Source organism: Aphelocoma coerulescens, chromosome 1 (genome assembly GCF_041296385.1).
Source record: "Aphelocoma coerulescens isolate FSJ_1873_10779 chromosome 1, UR_Acoe_1.0, whole genome shotgun sequence".
In the NCBI taxonomy this organism is placed as follows: Eukaryota; Metazoa; Chordata; class Aves; order Passeriformes; family Corvidae; genus Aphelocoma; species Aphelocoma coerulescens.
The window spans coordinates 25,228,700-25,244,905 of record NC_091013.1 but is presented as its reverse complement, the minus strand read 5'-3'; the positions used below and the strand labels follow the sequence as shown (position 1 = coordinate 25,244,905).

The 16,206-nt window shown below is 40.4% G+C and overlaps 1 protein-coding gene across 8 annotated transcripts in view; it reads left to right on the top strand.

Annotated features, from left to right (window-relative positions):
- The window catches only part of CARS2 (cysteinyl-tRNA synthetase 2, mitochondrial), a 43,846-nt gene that overhangs the window by 11,630 nt on the left and 16,010 nt on the right, over positions 1-16,206 (top strand). For 5 of the 8 annotated variants that reach the window (XM_069004079.1, XM_069004071.1, XM_069004086.1 and 2 more), the window contains 7 exons: positions 1,728-1,845; positions 4,434-4,505; positions 5,098-5,203; positions 5,944-6,027; positions 8,479-8,608; positions 10,890-11,023; positions 14,027-14,094. In XM_069004079.1, the coding sequence (XP_068860180.1) occupies positions 1,762-1,845; positions 4,434-4,505; positions 5,098-5,203; positions 5,944-6,027; positions 8,479-8,608; positions 10,890-11,023; positions 14,027-14,094 (678 nt within the window). In that variant the 5' untranslated portion in view covers positions 1,728-1,761. Of the gene's footprint in view, positions 1-1,727; positions 1,846-4,433; positions 4,506-5,097; positions 5,204-5,941; positions 6,028-7,525; positions 8,079-8,478; positions 8,609-10,873; positions 11,024-14,026; positions 14,095-16,206 lie in introns of those variants that run through there. The other 3 variants (XM_069004105.1, XM_069004115.1, XM_069004127.1) reach the window with 3 other exon arrangements.

The window sequence follows — 16,206 nt, the reverse complement described above, 5'->3', positions numbered from 1 at the left end:
ATTTTTCTCCTGTCCTCTTTCCACTCCACATGGAGTTCTTACTTCTCTAAATAATTTAACATTCACTACCATGTTGTGCTTCCAGTCTTAAAAACAGATGCTCTGTCTGCCTCCATATGACATCCAACACCCATTCTATATAGAAAAAAGTAAGACAGGCAAATAATACTATTTTTTTCCCCAGTCTGACCTTGATTGTACTAGTTTGAGCTGCAGCCTGGTTGGCATCCAGGTTCCTGGCCCAGTGCTTGGAAGTAAGAGTAGAACCAAGCACAAGAGATTTCTCTTGTGCATGCTCTGCTACCCCGTGATTTTGACTGTCTATTTTGTCTTTTTTTTTTTCAGTCCTGAAGTGGTAAAGACCCTGCTTTCTGAGGTGTCAGGAAATCTGCTCTGGCTCTTGCAGAGTTTCTTCCATTAATTCAGTTGGAAGATGAGAGGGAACAGTGTGAAATTTGTGTCTGCTCTGGGAGCAGTGACTGCAGGGCTGTTAAATCTAATATCAAGCTTTTGATGCTGCTGTTGTTCTCTGAACAGGATCCAAAGACCAATTTAATATTCTTATGGAATTGTGTCACCACATTAGATGAACCTTACTCCCAGTGAGCTGCTATTCATTAAAAACTATCTCCCTGGCAGCAAGGCTTTCAAAAAGTCTTTTTTCATCACGGGCATGGTGCAAACAACAGCAAAATATCTTTTTCTTCATCAAAATATCTTTTTCTTCATCAAGATATTACACATCCATAAATTAGTACCTTAGTGCCACCTGACACCTGAAGAGAAGGGTGCAAATCCATTTCTAGTAGTTGCTTACACTTCTTTGTTCTGAGGGCCATGGGAGTTGCAGTTTGTGTGATGCTGTGGGTGAAATGGGAACATGCAGGCCTGTGAATCTCCTTGCTGGCTTTGGAGAAAACACAGCCCAGAAAGGCTGAGGATTCCCATCAGCTTGCAGGGCAGACTCAGAGTTTTTATTAACCATCTAGAATCCCTCCTAGTAATTGGGTTTAACTCAGTCTAAGTGTGTTTTGAGAATTACAAATGGAGAGTCTGTGAGCAGAAGGACCTGCAGCAGCCCTGTCAACATTAAATACTCTGCTTTGTGACAAAAATCTTGAATAATTTTCAGAATAACTTTTATTCTCAAATGTAAATAAAACAAAATAACCTACAGACCATCTACTCTTTGCTATCAGAAAAGGTATGTGGTGGTGTGTGAATGAAATAGTTTATTGTTTTATTATTATTGCTTTTCTTAGGCTTTATCAACCCTAATAAAAGTTCATTTGAATCCTGCTTTATTTCTTCCTGTTCTTCTGCCCCATGACTTTTGAAAACCTGTTAGAATATACTAAGCTCAAGGGATGTATTTCAATACTATCTGATCTCTGTGTCTTATTTTGTCCTGTTGGGTTTGAAAGAGTCTCCTGGCTCATGTAGCTTGTGATGCTCTTCTGTACTTGAATAAAGAGATGCAACAAAAGAAAACTCAGAAAATTTGATGTAATGTGTCACTAATGCCAGAAGAGGGTAGGCCAGTTCAAGAGAAATTTGCTTGACTTCTGTGCAGGTAGCAACTGATTTTGGGAAAACACTTATGCACTGAAGATCTTTTCATTGCAAGTGTTGGGGTATTTAGATTGTCCCTGTGGCTGTTGATTATTTTTATTTAAGTTTATTCTTATTACTGCATGTTCAAAAGCTTACGTTTCTTTCTCTTCCAGCTCCTATGTTAGGTTTGATATAATTCGAAGGATAATGACAAGGTTTTTTGGAATTGAAGTTATCATGGTGATGGGGATCACAGACATAGATGACAAGATAATAAAAAGAGCCAGTGAGGTAGGTGTTTGCTGCAGTCTTTGACTAAACTTTTGGTATTTTCTGAGCTGCTTACATAGGAAAATTAGCCTGGGTATGGGGTTCTTTTGTTATGTTTCTTTTAATTAGATTTAATTAGATTTAATTAGAGATTTCTGGTCATCTAGTGTGGCTGTAATGGGTCTGGGAGTGCGGAGGCCTAGGTGTCAAGAGCTGTGTGATGGGGAGAGGCACAGAGGGGGGCTACATTGCAGCACCCACAGGTGGGATCCTCCTGCCCTCTCCCACTGCCTGGGAAGCTAGCAGGGAAAAAAAGCCCTGTGTGAATCTTCAGCACAGTGAAACTATCCCAAAACTTAACAGCCAGAAGGGTTCTGACAGTTCTGGAGAAGTGGTGTGTGCTGTAATCATGAAAGGCAGTACAGTACGTGAGGCAGCACTGCCACGTGAGGCTGAGGGCAGTTCCTGGAAGGTGCCGAGCACCATCTAGCTGCAATGTCAGCACCTTGGAAAGCTTTGTCAGGCCTGAGTTTGTCACCTACAGGAAAGTTAACATTGTGTGTAGGGGTAAGTCTTGATAAGACAGGGGCTGTAAGTGGTTCTCGGTTGAATTTTACTCTGACCTTTTTTACCAGAGGAGCTTGGTGAATAGTTATTGCAATTCTTTTTTTAAAAAAATTGTTTTAAAAACACTTTTTGAACCCTGAAGCACTAAGAGTGTATTCTGTGTTTTATTCTGTATTTTGAGTCTTTTGTTTTATTTGTTTTTAGACTCTGTAATTCATGTCTTTGGAATCATAAGTGAATGTGTTGGATTGAACTGCAGTTGCAAGCTTTAAGATAGTTTCTTGTAGCCAGAGAATTTGACAGCTGTCCCTTTTGCTTAATTTTTAAGTAAACAGTTACTTTTGCAGTTAAATATAGGGCACTGCATTCAAATGAATACTAGCACACCACTTCTGTAGAAATATGTCTGTTCCCTTAGTCCATTTACTTCCAGTTTTCTAAGGCAGTAAACAATTTAAAAACAAACAACCCCCCTCCAAAATTCAGACACTTTAAATCTATGTTTGCATCTTAAAATTTTTCCTTAGTGTCAGAACATCTTAGAGATTTTATGTTTGAGGAGGGGGAAATGACATGCTCTTAAAAGATGTGTTGATTTGCTATACTCTTTGGTTCTATAAAGTCATCTTTTCGTGGCTTTTTTTTTGGTGCCTTTTTGAAATGTTTGCTCAGCCATTTTGTTTGGATGGCCAAGGCCCCTACCTCAGTAGCCTGCTTTTGTTGTTGGAACCTGTGCACCTGAGGCATTACAGTGGTAGAATCAACATGCCTAAGCTTGTTCTTCATCCTCTGGTGGGGTTCATCTGGGGGAAACCTGAAAGATGGGTATCTAGTTTATGATGAATGTGCTCGGTGGTCCTTTGAGAGAGACACGAGTCTCTTTGTGTGTTGAACATCCATCTGGATGGGAGGAAATACCCCATCTTCTTTCTGTAGGCACATTTGTTTCTGTCTTGATCAAAGAAGCAGCTGAGCTCTCTAGGGAGATGAATCCAGTCACTGGTCTGTAGGCAGAAGCATGTCTTTGTTTTTCAGTGCTGAGCATTGTCCTCATTTCACTGCTGCATGAACATCTGGACTGTCTTCACCAGAACTCCTGCTTTGTTCAGGAGTTTGTACAAACAGTGGTACCCACCTGCACTCTGAAAATCAGAACCCATAAAGATGCTCCAGTAATGAATTGGAAGTGATGAAATGGGATTTATGTTGTTCGTGATTCAGTTACCTGCAAGCTGGAGAGACTGACAGTATGCTGTCTTCTCCCCAGCAGTTTATTCTCAGAGAAGATGTAAAAGCATGCATTTGAAACACTTTGATACCATGCTGTTGCTTGCTAGGGCAGGTTTTGCTGTCTTGCATCTTTCAATCCCTGGCCTCTTCTGAATATTTGAGAATAAGTACCTTATCATGTGTGAGTTTCCTTTCCTTTTGGGTTGGATTTTTTCATCCCCTCTGCAAGAGGAACCTGTTCCTGTCCCATGAATGAAAAATGTAGAGAAGGTGCTTGAGAAACATTGGACTTGACAAAGCATGGAATTGACTTTCACTATTGAGATCTATGAGTACCCGTGATCTGCTGAAATAGCTTATTTTTCCTAATCACTGAAAATTAATATCTTGTGTCATCCTGCAAGTCTCTTATCTGCCTTTCTGACATGTAGGTGGAATTGGTGTTTCCTGTCAGTAAGTGGAATGGATTTGATGTCCTATGTATGGTAGTATATTTTATCACTGGACATAAAAGACCCTCTCAAGAGGAGAATAATAAGAGAGGGAAGGAGTTTGTTATTTTAGTCTTTGGTTGCTTTCTCTTAAAAGATACATATTAATATTTTGGAAATTGAGACATAAATGAAATACTACTGAGTTATTTATACTTACATCTCCTCTCTGTCAATGTTAGATTAATAAGCCTTTCTGACTCTTTACCTTGGGGGCTCTCTAAGTCTTCCAATTAGCTATTAGCTGTCTGAGAAAAGATTGCCATATTTTATATTATTACTCTGATTTATGATTTGCTTGTCTGCTTCTCTTTTTTTCAGATGAATATATCGCCAATAGCTCTTGCTCGTATTTATGAAGAAGACTTTAAACAAGATATGGCTGCCTTAAAGGTACATATACTTGACATTCTAAATTTAGGAGTATTTCTAAGCAATTATTTTGGTAAGGAATCTGGTTTTGAGAGTTTGATCTGAAAAAATAAATTTGTTGCTTGGAAACTGAGTGCTGATTTACTTTTTCATTCTTCTGGAATGATATTGCACACCTTTTGAGTAAAAAAATGTGGGGAGAAGCAATGCTGAGCTTTGGAATGAACAAGTTAAATTTCTTTAGGATCTATTTTTTTCCATTTCAGTAGAATCTTGATTCACAGATATTGTATATTTACTATAATGCAGAAATAGCTTGATTGAAAGTATAGGAAACAATCTTTCATTGATTTCAAATGAATTTGCTTCTTGTCTCCCTGTCAGAAGCAGGGACTAAGCCACTGGGAAAAATTTGGGGTTTTTTTGCCGCCCCTCAGATATTTTTTCTGTGTGTGTATTATCTTTAATACTGCTTATGAACTTTTTATGATACTTGCAGTTTTTTTGAAGATAAAATTGAGGAGAATGTTCTTTTTAGTTTGTTTCTTGGAGGGAAGGAACTTAACAGCACTGTGTTTCATACAGATTAATGACATGTTACTCTTCCTTTAAGGTCCTTCCTCCTACGGTGTATATGAGGGTGACTGACAATATTCCTCAGATAATTTCCTTTATAAAAACAATAATTTCCAGTGGACAAGCTTATGCAACCTCGCAAGGTAAGACTCTGAGCACGGTAACTCCTTGTTCAGCACGTGTATAGGAAGTCACTGCTCTTAGTAATCATGTTTTGGAACCAGATGGATACCCTGTGCCAGGCTTTCCTTGTGTTGCTTAACAGGGTGTGAGCGAATTGTTTGTGATGACATGAGTGGGCAGAACAACTATTACTCAATTTCTAAGTTAAATGTAGCTCATTACTTAATATAAATGTTTACTGTAATAAACTGCTGTTGAAACTCCTTGGGGAAATCCTGGCCTGGTTTCTACAAGAAAGCTAGGGGAACCTCTGAAGAGGAACTGTGTCTCTCCAGTGTGCTGTAAAAGATGTGCCTGCAAAGCAGAGTGTGTGGATTTTTTTTTTTTAGCAGAGCTGGTGGTTGTAGAAGGATTCAAGTGCTTCTTCATCCTCTGGTGGGGTGCATTGTAACTGGACTAGATGTAGCTTGAGCTGCAGTAGGGGAGGGGATTGCTGGTTGTGCATGGGCAAGGAAGAACCTGGGAGATCTCCAGAATTCAAAGTTATGCTATGGGCAGAATGAGCATGTGCACAGAGGTTACTGAAAAGCTGGGTAACATGGAAACATCTGCTATTATTTTTGCAGTATTTCTGAATTTCTAAATCAGAATTTCAAGTGGGAGTGGAAGAGCACTTTGTTTTGCTTTCAGGGAAATGTTATCAACTTCTCATCAATGTGCCCCCTCTTTGCTATACAACTAAACATTTCTTTTGTATTAGGCAATGTTTATTTTGATGTTAAGTCCTGGGGAAAAAGATACGGAGTATTAACTACTATTAATCCTGATACCCAAGATGAAGCAGGTAAGTTCATGGCACCAACTTGTTTGTGTTAATGTATTGTTTGAATGCATGATGCATCTATGTGCAAATTTTCATTCAACAGTCTGAAATGGTTTTTTAACCTGGTGTGTATAGCTAACTTTCTGGTTAATTAAGATTATATTGCTTTCATAGTTATTTTTTGAGGCACTCAGTGTTGCCAGTGCAGGAGGAAGCTTGGTGTCTCTTCTTCCTTTCATCCTTCCCTCTATTTCTTTGTTCTGATGCCTTAGAACAGTTAGGATTCTTGAGCAATTGTAATTAAATACTTGGCAGTGGTACATAGACACTTCACAGTGAGGTGGTGTTCTTGCTGTTGCACAAGCCAGCAGTGAGGACTCAAGGGCAAACAGAAGCAAACCTCACCTACCATGTTACTGTTTGGGGCAGTTGCACTCCTCTGAAGCTAACTGGATGAATTGTTCCTTCATTACTTGTCACTGGGCTAAGCAACCTCTTTGTGTGAGGGTGAGCAATCTCTTCATAGGCTGTGCTACAACAGGCCTATACCCTGGGCTGTGGGGTTTTTGCTGCAGTTCCTGCTTTGCAGGATTGCTGAGCCTCTCTGTAGTTTCTATAAGGGTCTGATCAGGTCTCTGTGTCAGAGAATTTAATGCAGGTCTCCTGCATCCTTTTGCAAACTGAAGTTCAGTATTCATCATTTAAAAAAAATCTGTATGCAATTATTGAAAATGCCTGTCAGGCTGATGCTCAGGTGCAGCCAGGGCTTCTCACAGTTCTGCTCTGGAGTTGTTTCAGCATTACAGCTCACAGAGGGAATGCATTTTGTCAACAGTTATTTAGAGGTAATTACTGCCTGCAGAGAGCCAGCAGCCTCCTGGGCTGCACAGGGAAGAGCACTGCCAGCAGGTCAGTGGAGGTGATCCTTCTTTGCCTAGCACTAGTGAGACATGCCTGGAGTGCAAGTCTGGTGCTGGGCTCCCCAGAACAGCAATGGTATGGACATAGTGAGAAAGGCCAGAAAAAGGCCATAAATATTATGGAAGTACTGGAGTATCTTTCATATGAGGAAAAAGCAGAGAGAGCTTGGATCACTCAGCCTGGAGAAGAGAAGGCTCAGGGGAATCCTACCCATGTATACTCATACTGATGGAGGGAGGAGAGCTGATGGAGCCAGGCTTTTGTCAGTGGTGCTTGGTGATGGGACAAGAGGCACTGATCACAGCCTGAAACATGGGAAATTCCATTTAAAGCTCAGAAAAATCCTTTTGCTCTGAGGATGGTTAACACAAACCATCTTGATCAGGGAGGCTGTGGAGCCTCCATCCTTGGTGATAATCAAAGCCCAGCTGGACACCATCCTGGGCTGCCTGCTGTAGCTGAGCCTGCTCTGAGCAGGGGGTTGGATTAGACTGTCTCCAGCCGTGCCTTCCAGCCTCAGCTGTGACTGATTATGTGTTTTACCCTGCTTCCCCTCTAGTCACAACTAAATGTGTTGTTATTTATAAATATTTTGACACTTGTTTTGCTTACAATGGAGAAGTGGAAGAGTGCTGTTTTGTAGCAGTATACTCAAAAAAGGGCGAAAGAGGGTTGGAGTCAGCAGATACTGGTCTGTCAGAACTTGGCAATCTCGAGAAAGAGCCCAGGTGAAGATTCAGTGGATAAAACTAGGGTTATATTTCTGTCTCTTTAGTTCTTAGGAATTTTGAATTGTATGATTCTAAATGTGAGGTCATGTATTTGTCAGAAAAAAAGTACAGAGTCCAGAACCCTGTTCTGTGGCTCCTGCCAGGGAGTGCTGTGTATTTGACTAAGGCGTTAGGAGTCAGCAGAGATGAACAATCCTGCAGTATTCTGTAGTATTCTGACAAAAAGGACTGCATCCTTGGCAATGTAGTGAAGGAAGGAACAAATATAGCTGAGAGGAGAACTTTGTAGAGAACTCATCGGTGAAAATGGTACCGAAAAATCGTTACTATCCAAGAGCAGTTTTGATTCTTACCTCTGTGCACTTTGTTTTATAGATCTAAACCACAAAGTACTTGTGTCCCAGAGGAAAAAATTGTGAGGTGTGTGTTTGTTTGTTTGTGGGTTTTGGTTTGGTTTTATTACCTTTTCTGCTGCAGTGCAGTCAGTTTGTCCTGGGGAAACTGGCTGATCTGTAACTAAATAAATGAAAAACCAGGAAGACCGGGGAGGATAAAAGGAGGATAGGATGTATTAAGGAATCTTGAGTTAATCTTTGTAGCTTGTTGAAATCTATTTCAATACACTTTTTTTTTCAAGCTCTTGATTGATCAACTGGAAACCCTGTGTAAGGGGGAAGGGAGGGAAGTTGTAGTGAAAATAAGTTGATTGAAGGGGATTAAAATCAGAGTAGTTCACTAAACACACATTTCCTCTTGCTTTCATGTGTTCATTTTTTTTCTTTGAGACATATCCCATTAACAAATCACTTATTCTTGCCAGTTGATTCTGATAAACGACATGGTAAAGATTTTGCCCTGTGGAAGGCTGCCAAGCCTCAAGAGCTGTCTTGGAATTCTCCGTGGGGAAAAGGAAGACCTGGATGGCACATTGAGTGTTCCACAATATCAAGGTCAGATTTCTTGGATTTTAATAAATCTAATGTTATATTTTGTTTTCAGTCACAGTACAATAGTAGCAGCAGTATTGAAAGTGTTTTCTGGTCAGTTGATAGCACTGGTTTTAATGTGACCATTTTATGCAACTTGGGATGTCACATGTGGCCCAGATAAACTCTGCTTCACCTTACTGTCACAGCTGCCTCTATGTTTTGCCACCTTGAGTCAGACTTGGTACTTACAGTACGGCATACAGGATCACACAGTTGATTAGCAGTCTTTTAACTTGAACTGAGTGACCAAAGTTTTGATGAAAGTTGTGGTACTCACTTCCCTTCCACTTCTAGCAGTCTCCATCAGACCTAGTTCAGGATGTAGGCTGTGTCAGGAGGACAGGATATGGGATTCCAGCTTGTTCTGTGAGATCTTGCTGGCCTTATCTTAACAGCAGCTGTGGATGTTCATGCTAATAATCTTAAGTGTTATTCAGCCTTCTTGCTGAATAGTGTTTTGCTTGCAGTTGGTTTGATGTAATTTGCTCTTAATTTACAACAGGAGAAAAAGTCTTCTCTCCTGGAAGATTGATAGTGGTACTTAGTTTTGGTCTAGTCTCAGATCTTTTTTTGGAAGCTAATAACAAATAGTTTAGATCTGAACTTGTTTAGTTTAAATTTTCAACTAAAGCTGAAAGGAGATGGAGCCAGCTGCTTTAGGTTTCTCTTTCATATGCTTTTTTGGTGCACCTAGGATTGTTAGTCATTTCTACCTGTTTGTGAAAAGTGTTTATAAGGGTGATTTTCTGTCTGTAAATAGTTGCAGCATAGTGAGGCAGCTCTTAAAGCAGTCAAAGTGCACAAAATCATGCTGTGTTTGATGTACAACCTGGGACAGAAGTGCACAGATAAGAAATGCCAGTTACGAAATGGCCTGTCTGCTAATGCAGTGCTGTTTGTAGTCTGCATTTTTTTCTGTAAAAATGTATTTTACTGAGGCTGGATGAGGCTCCTGCCATGTAAATAAAAGCTGACCCATGGAGAGCATAAGTGTAGTAATCTTGGACTGTGAAAAATGGAGAGCTTACTTTGGTAAGTGACCTTAAACAATGTGCTGTCCCAGTCAGCTGTCGAAAGCCCATTGTTAAGCAATACTTATTTAGCTGTTTGTTTTGCTAAGTATCTCAAAGCACTTTAAGTTAGGTGAATAAATTTTGAAAAGTCTGTGAAGGTGAATGAGGAGTCTCTAGAGCAGCCCTGGAGGAGGGAATCCACTGCTTTGACTCCCTCAGGTCTGATTTTCTCTCTGCAGTTTCCCTTGTGGTGATGTGGGTGGCTCCTCCTGTCCCTGAGCATTTGGCAGATCCGTCTGTCACCTTTCTCCAGCTCTTAATGGTTTTGTTGGAGGAAACAGCAAGTGCTCCTCTGTAGGTGGCACAAGGGAAGGTGAGGGTCAGTCCTGGGCAGATTTGTGCTTTAGCTGGTTTTGAAGCAGGCAGGAGCAGAGAAGGATGAACTTGGGAGATGGTGACAGCCCATCTTTCTTCCCTCCTCTCTTCTCCTCCTTGCCTTTTCCTCCTGTTCCCCAATAGCTTCTGCAAAGCTGTCATGTGGCACAGTGTCAGCATGGTGTTTTGTCTCAAAAAGGAATCAAAGTATTAATGTTTAGCCAGCTACCAGCAGCACCTTGTTAAGGTAACGTGTGGGAGGCCTGTGTCTGTAGGCCTTGCATCTTCCCCTGCTTGAGCAGGCCTGGTTTCTGAGCAGTTAAGATTGACTTACATCCCTGTGAGGCTGTAAGTGTAATCTTTGTTTAACAGATAAGCAAAATAAAGTTGCTAACCTGCCAGCTTGACCTGACTGCACACACTATTGTCTGAATTCCTACAGAAAAGGTACAAGATAAGGAAGAGTAATACCAAATTTGCAGAAATGTTTGCTGCTTCAAAGTTTTTAGGTGTGCAGATAAAGGCACCTGTCTGATACTGAAACTGTAGCAGAACAAGGAAAGGAGACTTCCTGCTTGCCATCCTTTAAACTAAGTTAGAAAAATAATTGCTTCTATTAAGGAGAACTAATTTGGAACAGATATGGGTCTTGTCCATACAAGTTCTGCTGCAGTTTTGGTATCCAAGTTATGTGTAAAGGTCTTGTTTTAAAACTGCAATTACCTTGTTTTAAAACTGCAGTTACTAAATTGTACACTTAAATTTATGTTGTTTCATCTTACTCTTTTCTGCATTTCTTTTTACAAAAAGCTTTTGTGGTGTTCTATTTACCGATCAGGAAAATATTGTTACAGTGCAGTGTTTGGAAAGCAGCTGGACATCCATACCGGTGGAATAGATCTCGCATTTCCTCATCATGAAAATGAAATTGCACAGTGCGAGGTGTATCATCAGTGTGAGCAATGGGGGAATTACTTTTTGCATTCTGGTAAGTAAAATATTGATCACTTGAGAGGCCTGTACAAATACAACAGTTTGGGTTTTTCAGGTTTGGCATTTTATGCTGTGAAAACTTATTACACTGCCTGGCATTATGCAGAACTGCTCCTTGCTCCCTCTGCACAAAAGTGCTTCATTCAGTGAAGTTTGAGTGCTGTACAGTGCTTTGAACTGCATCACTGGCTGATGGTTCTAGTGCTGTTCCCATTGATAGAAACCTTGACATTTGTTCTTCTTCTTGCAGTCGTGGTGGTTCTGGATGGACAGCTGAAGTCAATAGAAAGTCAGAATCAAATGCAGTCTCTATTTTGCTGATCAGTATTTTGGGCAGGATGTCTCTGTGAACTCTTGGAGCTGCTTCTCTGAGTAGAAGAGCTGCAGAGTTAAGCTTGTGGTACATGCTAGGAATTACATGAGCTTTCGTTTTTATATATTTGTACTGTTTGGAATGAATATTGAATTCTAGTTTCAGTTCCCAGTGCAGAACCTGCTGTAAATCAATAGCAATTGTCCAGAGGCTGGTGCATCCTCCAGGGTGTGCTTTGTTCCCAAGGCGCTGTGGAATCCTCTGCACTTCTACTGAGATGCACTGGTTACTGCCAGGTGGAGCCTTCTGTTGAAAACCAGTGAATCTGACTTTTCAAACTTGGAACTGAAACTGTAGGGGAAATATTTTTTGATACTAGCTAAAAAAAGAGGAGTTAATTTAAAAAAAAAAAGGAGAACTTAATTCCAAGGGCAGTTTGTACACTGCAGTTCTGTAGGAGCTGACAGATTACATTCATTAAGTCAAAAAGTCTTGCTGGAGGATGATGGTGTGAATTATTTAGGGCAAATGAATCAGCTTCAGAAACAATTTATTCTGCTAACAGACTTCAGAATTTTAGCAGCTCAGAATTGGAGGAGCAATCCCCATTAGAGGAAGAAAATCCCTGCACTGGGGATAAATCTTATGAGGACTTTATTTTTAGACTACTTGTACTCTGGGAAGAGTGCCAAACCGAAGTTATGAAAATTCTTGTATTTTGTATTCTTGAATGAAATCACTCTAAGTACTGAAACTCTTGGAAGAGGAATATTAATTCAAATTCAGATGTTACTGGTACCATTTTAGGAAAACACAATCCAACTATTTTAAGCTTGGCTGCTTGAAGTTAAATCACTCAATATTTAGGCACCTTTGCAAAAGAGAAAAAGTAATCCTACCCAGGCTCTTCCCCTTCTCCCAGGAGAATTTTGGCTGTGAGATTTACTTGAGTCAAAAGAGCTGCAGGTGTCCAGCTGTGTCTGACAGCCTGAATATGCTTGTTGGGTGTCCCAAGTTTAAAGATGCAGTGGTGAAAGTGGCCTCACCTGCTAGCAGGCAGGACAGACAATGAAAGCAAGATTTTTTTTATCATGGGTAGCTGCTGTAGCTGGTTCTGCATCCATAGATCTTTTGATTCATTCCTACTCTCCACAGTGTGTGTTGTGTAGAATTAATTTTCGAGATGGTCAGGGTAGGACTGGAGGTAGCCTTCTCCTGGTGAGTCCCTGCTGCTTTGAATCATTGTCAGAAACAGCTGAGAAGTGAAACCATGAGCTTTTCAGGTCCAGTTATCAGGTCTGAGCTTGTTGCTTTCGTATCCAGAGGAGTGTAATGGGGATTTTATCTACTTGTGGAAGGAAGGGGATTTCAGGCAAGGCTGCAAAGCAGCTCTGTGCAGTGAGTAGCACAAAATGCAGACAGCTGCATGGGCTGCTGAGCAAGAAATACCACTTCTGCCACCACTCATAAAAGCAGGAGCACGATCACACATTGTCCTTCTGGAGCACTCTGAGGTGTTGGTAACACTGGGTTGCCAAATGTGAAAGAATGCAGTGCTTGTAGGGTATTACAGAGCAAGAGAAGTTTATGCTTAAAAATCTGCCTCAAAACATGGTTAAGTGCTGGATGCTGCAGGCCACAGAAGTGCCTAAAAATCCCGTGTTAGTTGTGGGTGGTTGGTAACTTAGAGAATTACCCTTTTATTAGGAGAAGCCTGTTAGGGCTTTTAACAACATTTCTGAAATTATGCTGAGTAGTCTTTCAGTGGCAGCATGTTTGGCATCTCTCTGGTGCTGTGAATAATCGGTGTTTTCCATCAGTGGTACTGCTGTGGCTCACGTGGATAAGACCTGGAAGAGGACAACCTCAAGCTATACCTCTCCTGTCTTTGTTCATCAGAGCTTTTGGTCCTAAAGCCAAGCTCTTCATACCCTCTTAAATGCAGTGTTACTACCTTTTTCCTGTGCTACAGCCTTGCAAAGCAGTGGTCCATGTGACTATTGAAAGTTCTAGCAGTGCTCAGAGATCACTTTCAAAAATAAACTAATTCAAATTAGGCACTGTAGCTGCATCCCTCCCTCGCCCTGCGTTTTCTCAGTCTCACAAGTCTGGAGAAGTTGAGAATGTGCAGAAAATTCATTTTGCGTTTAAGATATTTTGAACCAGTGCTATAAAACTTTGGGGTAAAAAAAAAAAAGTTAACAGCCACCAGCAAGTAATAAGTACAGAAGCTTGAGTTTTAAGGATTTTTTAATGTGAGATCACTGGAAAATATTTCTTAAAATACTTCTGAGAAGTCAAGAGTAACAGGTAAGGTACTTGTCCTGTGAAGGCTGAAACTATTTGCTGCTTGTTTTTATCAGTTTATTGTCAATTCTGGACAGGGAGACTCATGGTAGTGGTGGGGTTTTTAGTTTTTTTTTTAAATGGTTTAAATGTATATATTTTAAAATTCACCCAGTGGAAGTTTTGAGGATGGAGAGGTGTGCAGAACTGTAGGCAAAGCTATTGAAAAATGTTACCCATTGCACTGAAATGGTTGGTATGTATCCATCATAGCATATGCTGCCTCCAACATTTCCAGTGTCTCAGTGCAGTCTTTCTCATTTGCTCCCTGTTCAAAAGCACATTTGTTTATCTTGATTAATTTCTTTTTCTTTTTTTTTTTTTTTTTTTTTACTATAGGGCATTTGCATGTTAAAGGAAGTCAAGAAAAAATGTCAAAGTCATTAAAAAACTACATAACGATTAAGGTAATTTCTTTGTTTGCATTGAAGCAATGTATGTTTGTAATATGTAAATATTAATTACAGCCCTCTTTTGAGAAAACTTAGGAGTGTGTGCTTATGCTGCAGTGTTTCTCTAGTACTCATATATCTGTTGCTGTGGATCTGGATGTAGGATACCTGCTCAGATTCAGGGTTTGCTTATAACGATGGATCTTGCTGAGCTGAAAGTGTTTGTAGGAGCAGAGTTTGTGCCAGTGCCAGGATCCTGCACTGTAGATTTGTGGTTGGTCTCGACAGTCTCAAGAGACTTTTCCAACCTGAGTGATTCTGTTCTGTAGTGACGAGTTCTCATCTGTCTATTCTTAATAGAATATTAAGAATATTCTTCATGCTTTGAAAAAGCATGGACTAGGAAAAGAGTGGATATTTTTCCTTGTCCTTCTTTAGGTGAAATGGGACATAGTGTCAGTGTTTTATCAGGAAGCTACTGGGCACACTATTGAACCACACTATTGCAGTGGTCTCTCCCATTACCCTTTATTTTTATACAGTGACCATGCTGATGCACAGAGAGCTTTGCCTTCTGATACCCACGAGCCACATGACTGTTTCACTGTGTCCCCAGGTCTTTGGTGTGGTGCAGAGCAGGGTTTCTCTGCCAGGCATGTATGACACAGCTGTGCATGGTGCTGGGGTGGCTCCCGTGATGGCTGACGCCTACTGCTGGAATAGGGTGATTTCCTTCCTTTAGACAAAGCTTGGGAAGCTGCTTCAGCACATATGTTCCCCTTTGCCTTCTTGGAAGAATTAATTAAAATCCCTTTAAAAAGTTCAATATGAGCTGCTTTATTTCTAAGTCTTCTGATGCTGTCTGGGTACAGTTAAGCCCTGTTTCCCTGGAGCTCACAATTTTCACAGAAATCTCACGAGTTTCAGCAGATATTGTGGACAGGGTGGAGAAATGACCACAAATGCAGTGCATGGAGTTAAAAGCAACATATAAAAATGTTCCCCTCCGTTGTCTCCCATGATGGCACAGCTTGTGTTGAGGAAACAAAGATATCAGGCCTGTCTCTCTTTCCTTGTGGGTCTCTGCTTTTCATGTCTGCCCTTTCACACGGCTAACAAGTATTAATCCTTCCCTGGAAGTGGTTTTCAGTCCAGTGAAACAATTTTTTTTCCTGTACAGCTGCCTTGCACTTTGAAAGTTAAGCCCTACATGGAAGGTTTTATGCCCGTGCCAAAAGAGGGGAGGTCTGTTCAGAATCTTCCCTTGGTCCAGCTAGTGGCTACCTGCATCCCAGGCTGTCACCTGGGCACAGCAGCCCTGCATGCTCTGCATCCAGCTGTCCTGTTTCCCCTCCCCCTTGTACCCTACTCCAATTCTTTCTTTCCTTTTTTTAATAGCTATTAATTCTGATCCCAAAAATCAAAGAGATTGTGATAACACAAAGCCAAGCAACCTGCTTTCGAAGAGCTGTGAGACTTCATCTGTTCTCTGTTTTTAAGGAAATGCAGAGTTGTTTGTTCTAGTTTGGATGGTCCTTTCCCAAATTTGAATTTACTTCTGTATTGTACTCATATTGTTCTGCCTCTTTATATTAGTGTAAAGCTTCTGGGCACATTGGGTACACTCATTTATATCCAGTTTTATTTTAAAAACTCACAATAAACAAAAAAACACCCACCAAAACAATCAGTATCATTATTTCTTGATTTTGATTGCCTCAATTATTTCTATTTTCACTTGAGAGATGGCACATTGCTGATGCTTTTTTCGGTGTTCAGGCTGGTTTAGTCTTGTAGCAGAAGCCTTATTTCAAAAGGTGAGATTTAAGCAAATGACACTTTCCATATTTTCTCACTTGTACTGGCTTCTTACAGTTTTTGATTTTTGTGGCACTTCAGTGATCATCACCAGTTTGCAAATAAAAAAAAAAAAAGAAGCAGAAGTGTGATAGTCACAGTCAATCTAGCACAGTGTCCAGCCTTGCTGAGAGCAGGGTTGGAAGTGATTGAATGTTTTATCAGTGTACCTTCAAAACATTTAAATAGTTCTTTACACTGTTAATATAAATTATTTGTACTAGTAGTAATACTAATAGTTTACTGTTTACTGGAGTAAATTATTTGTAA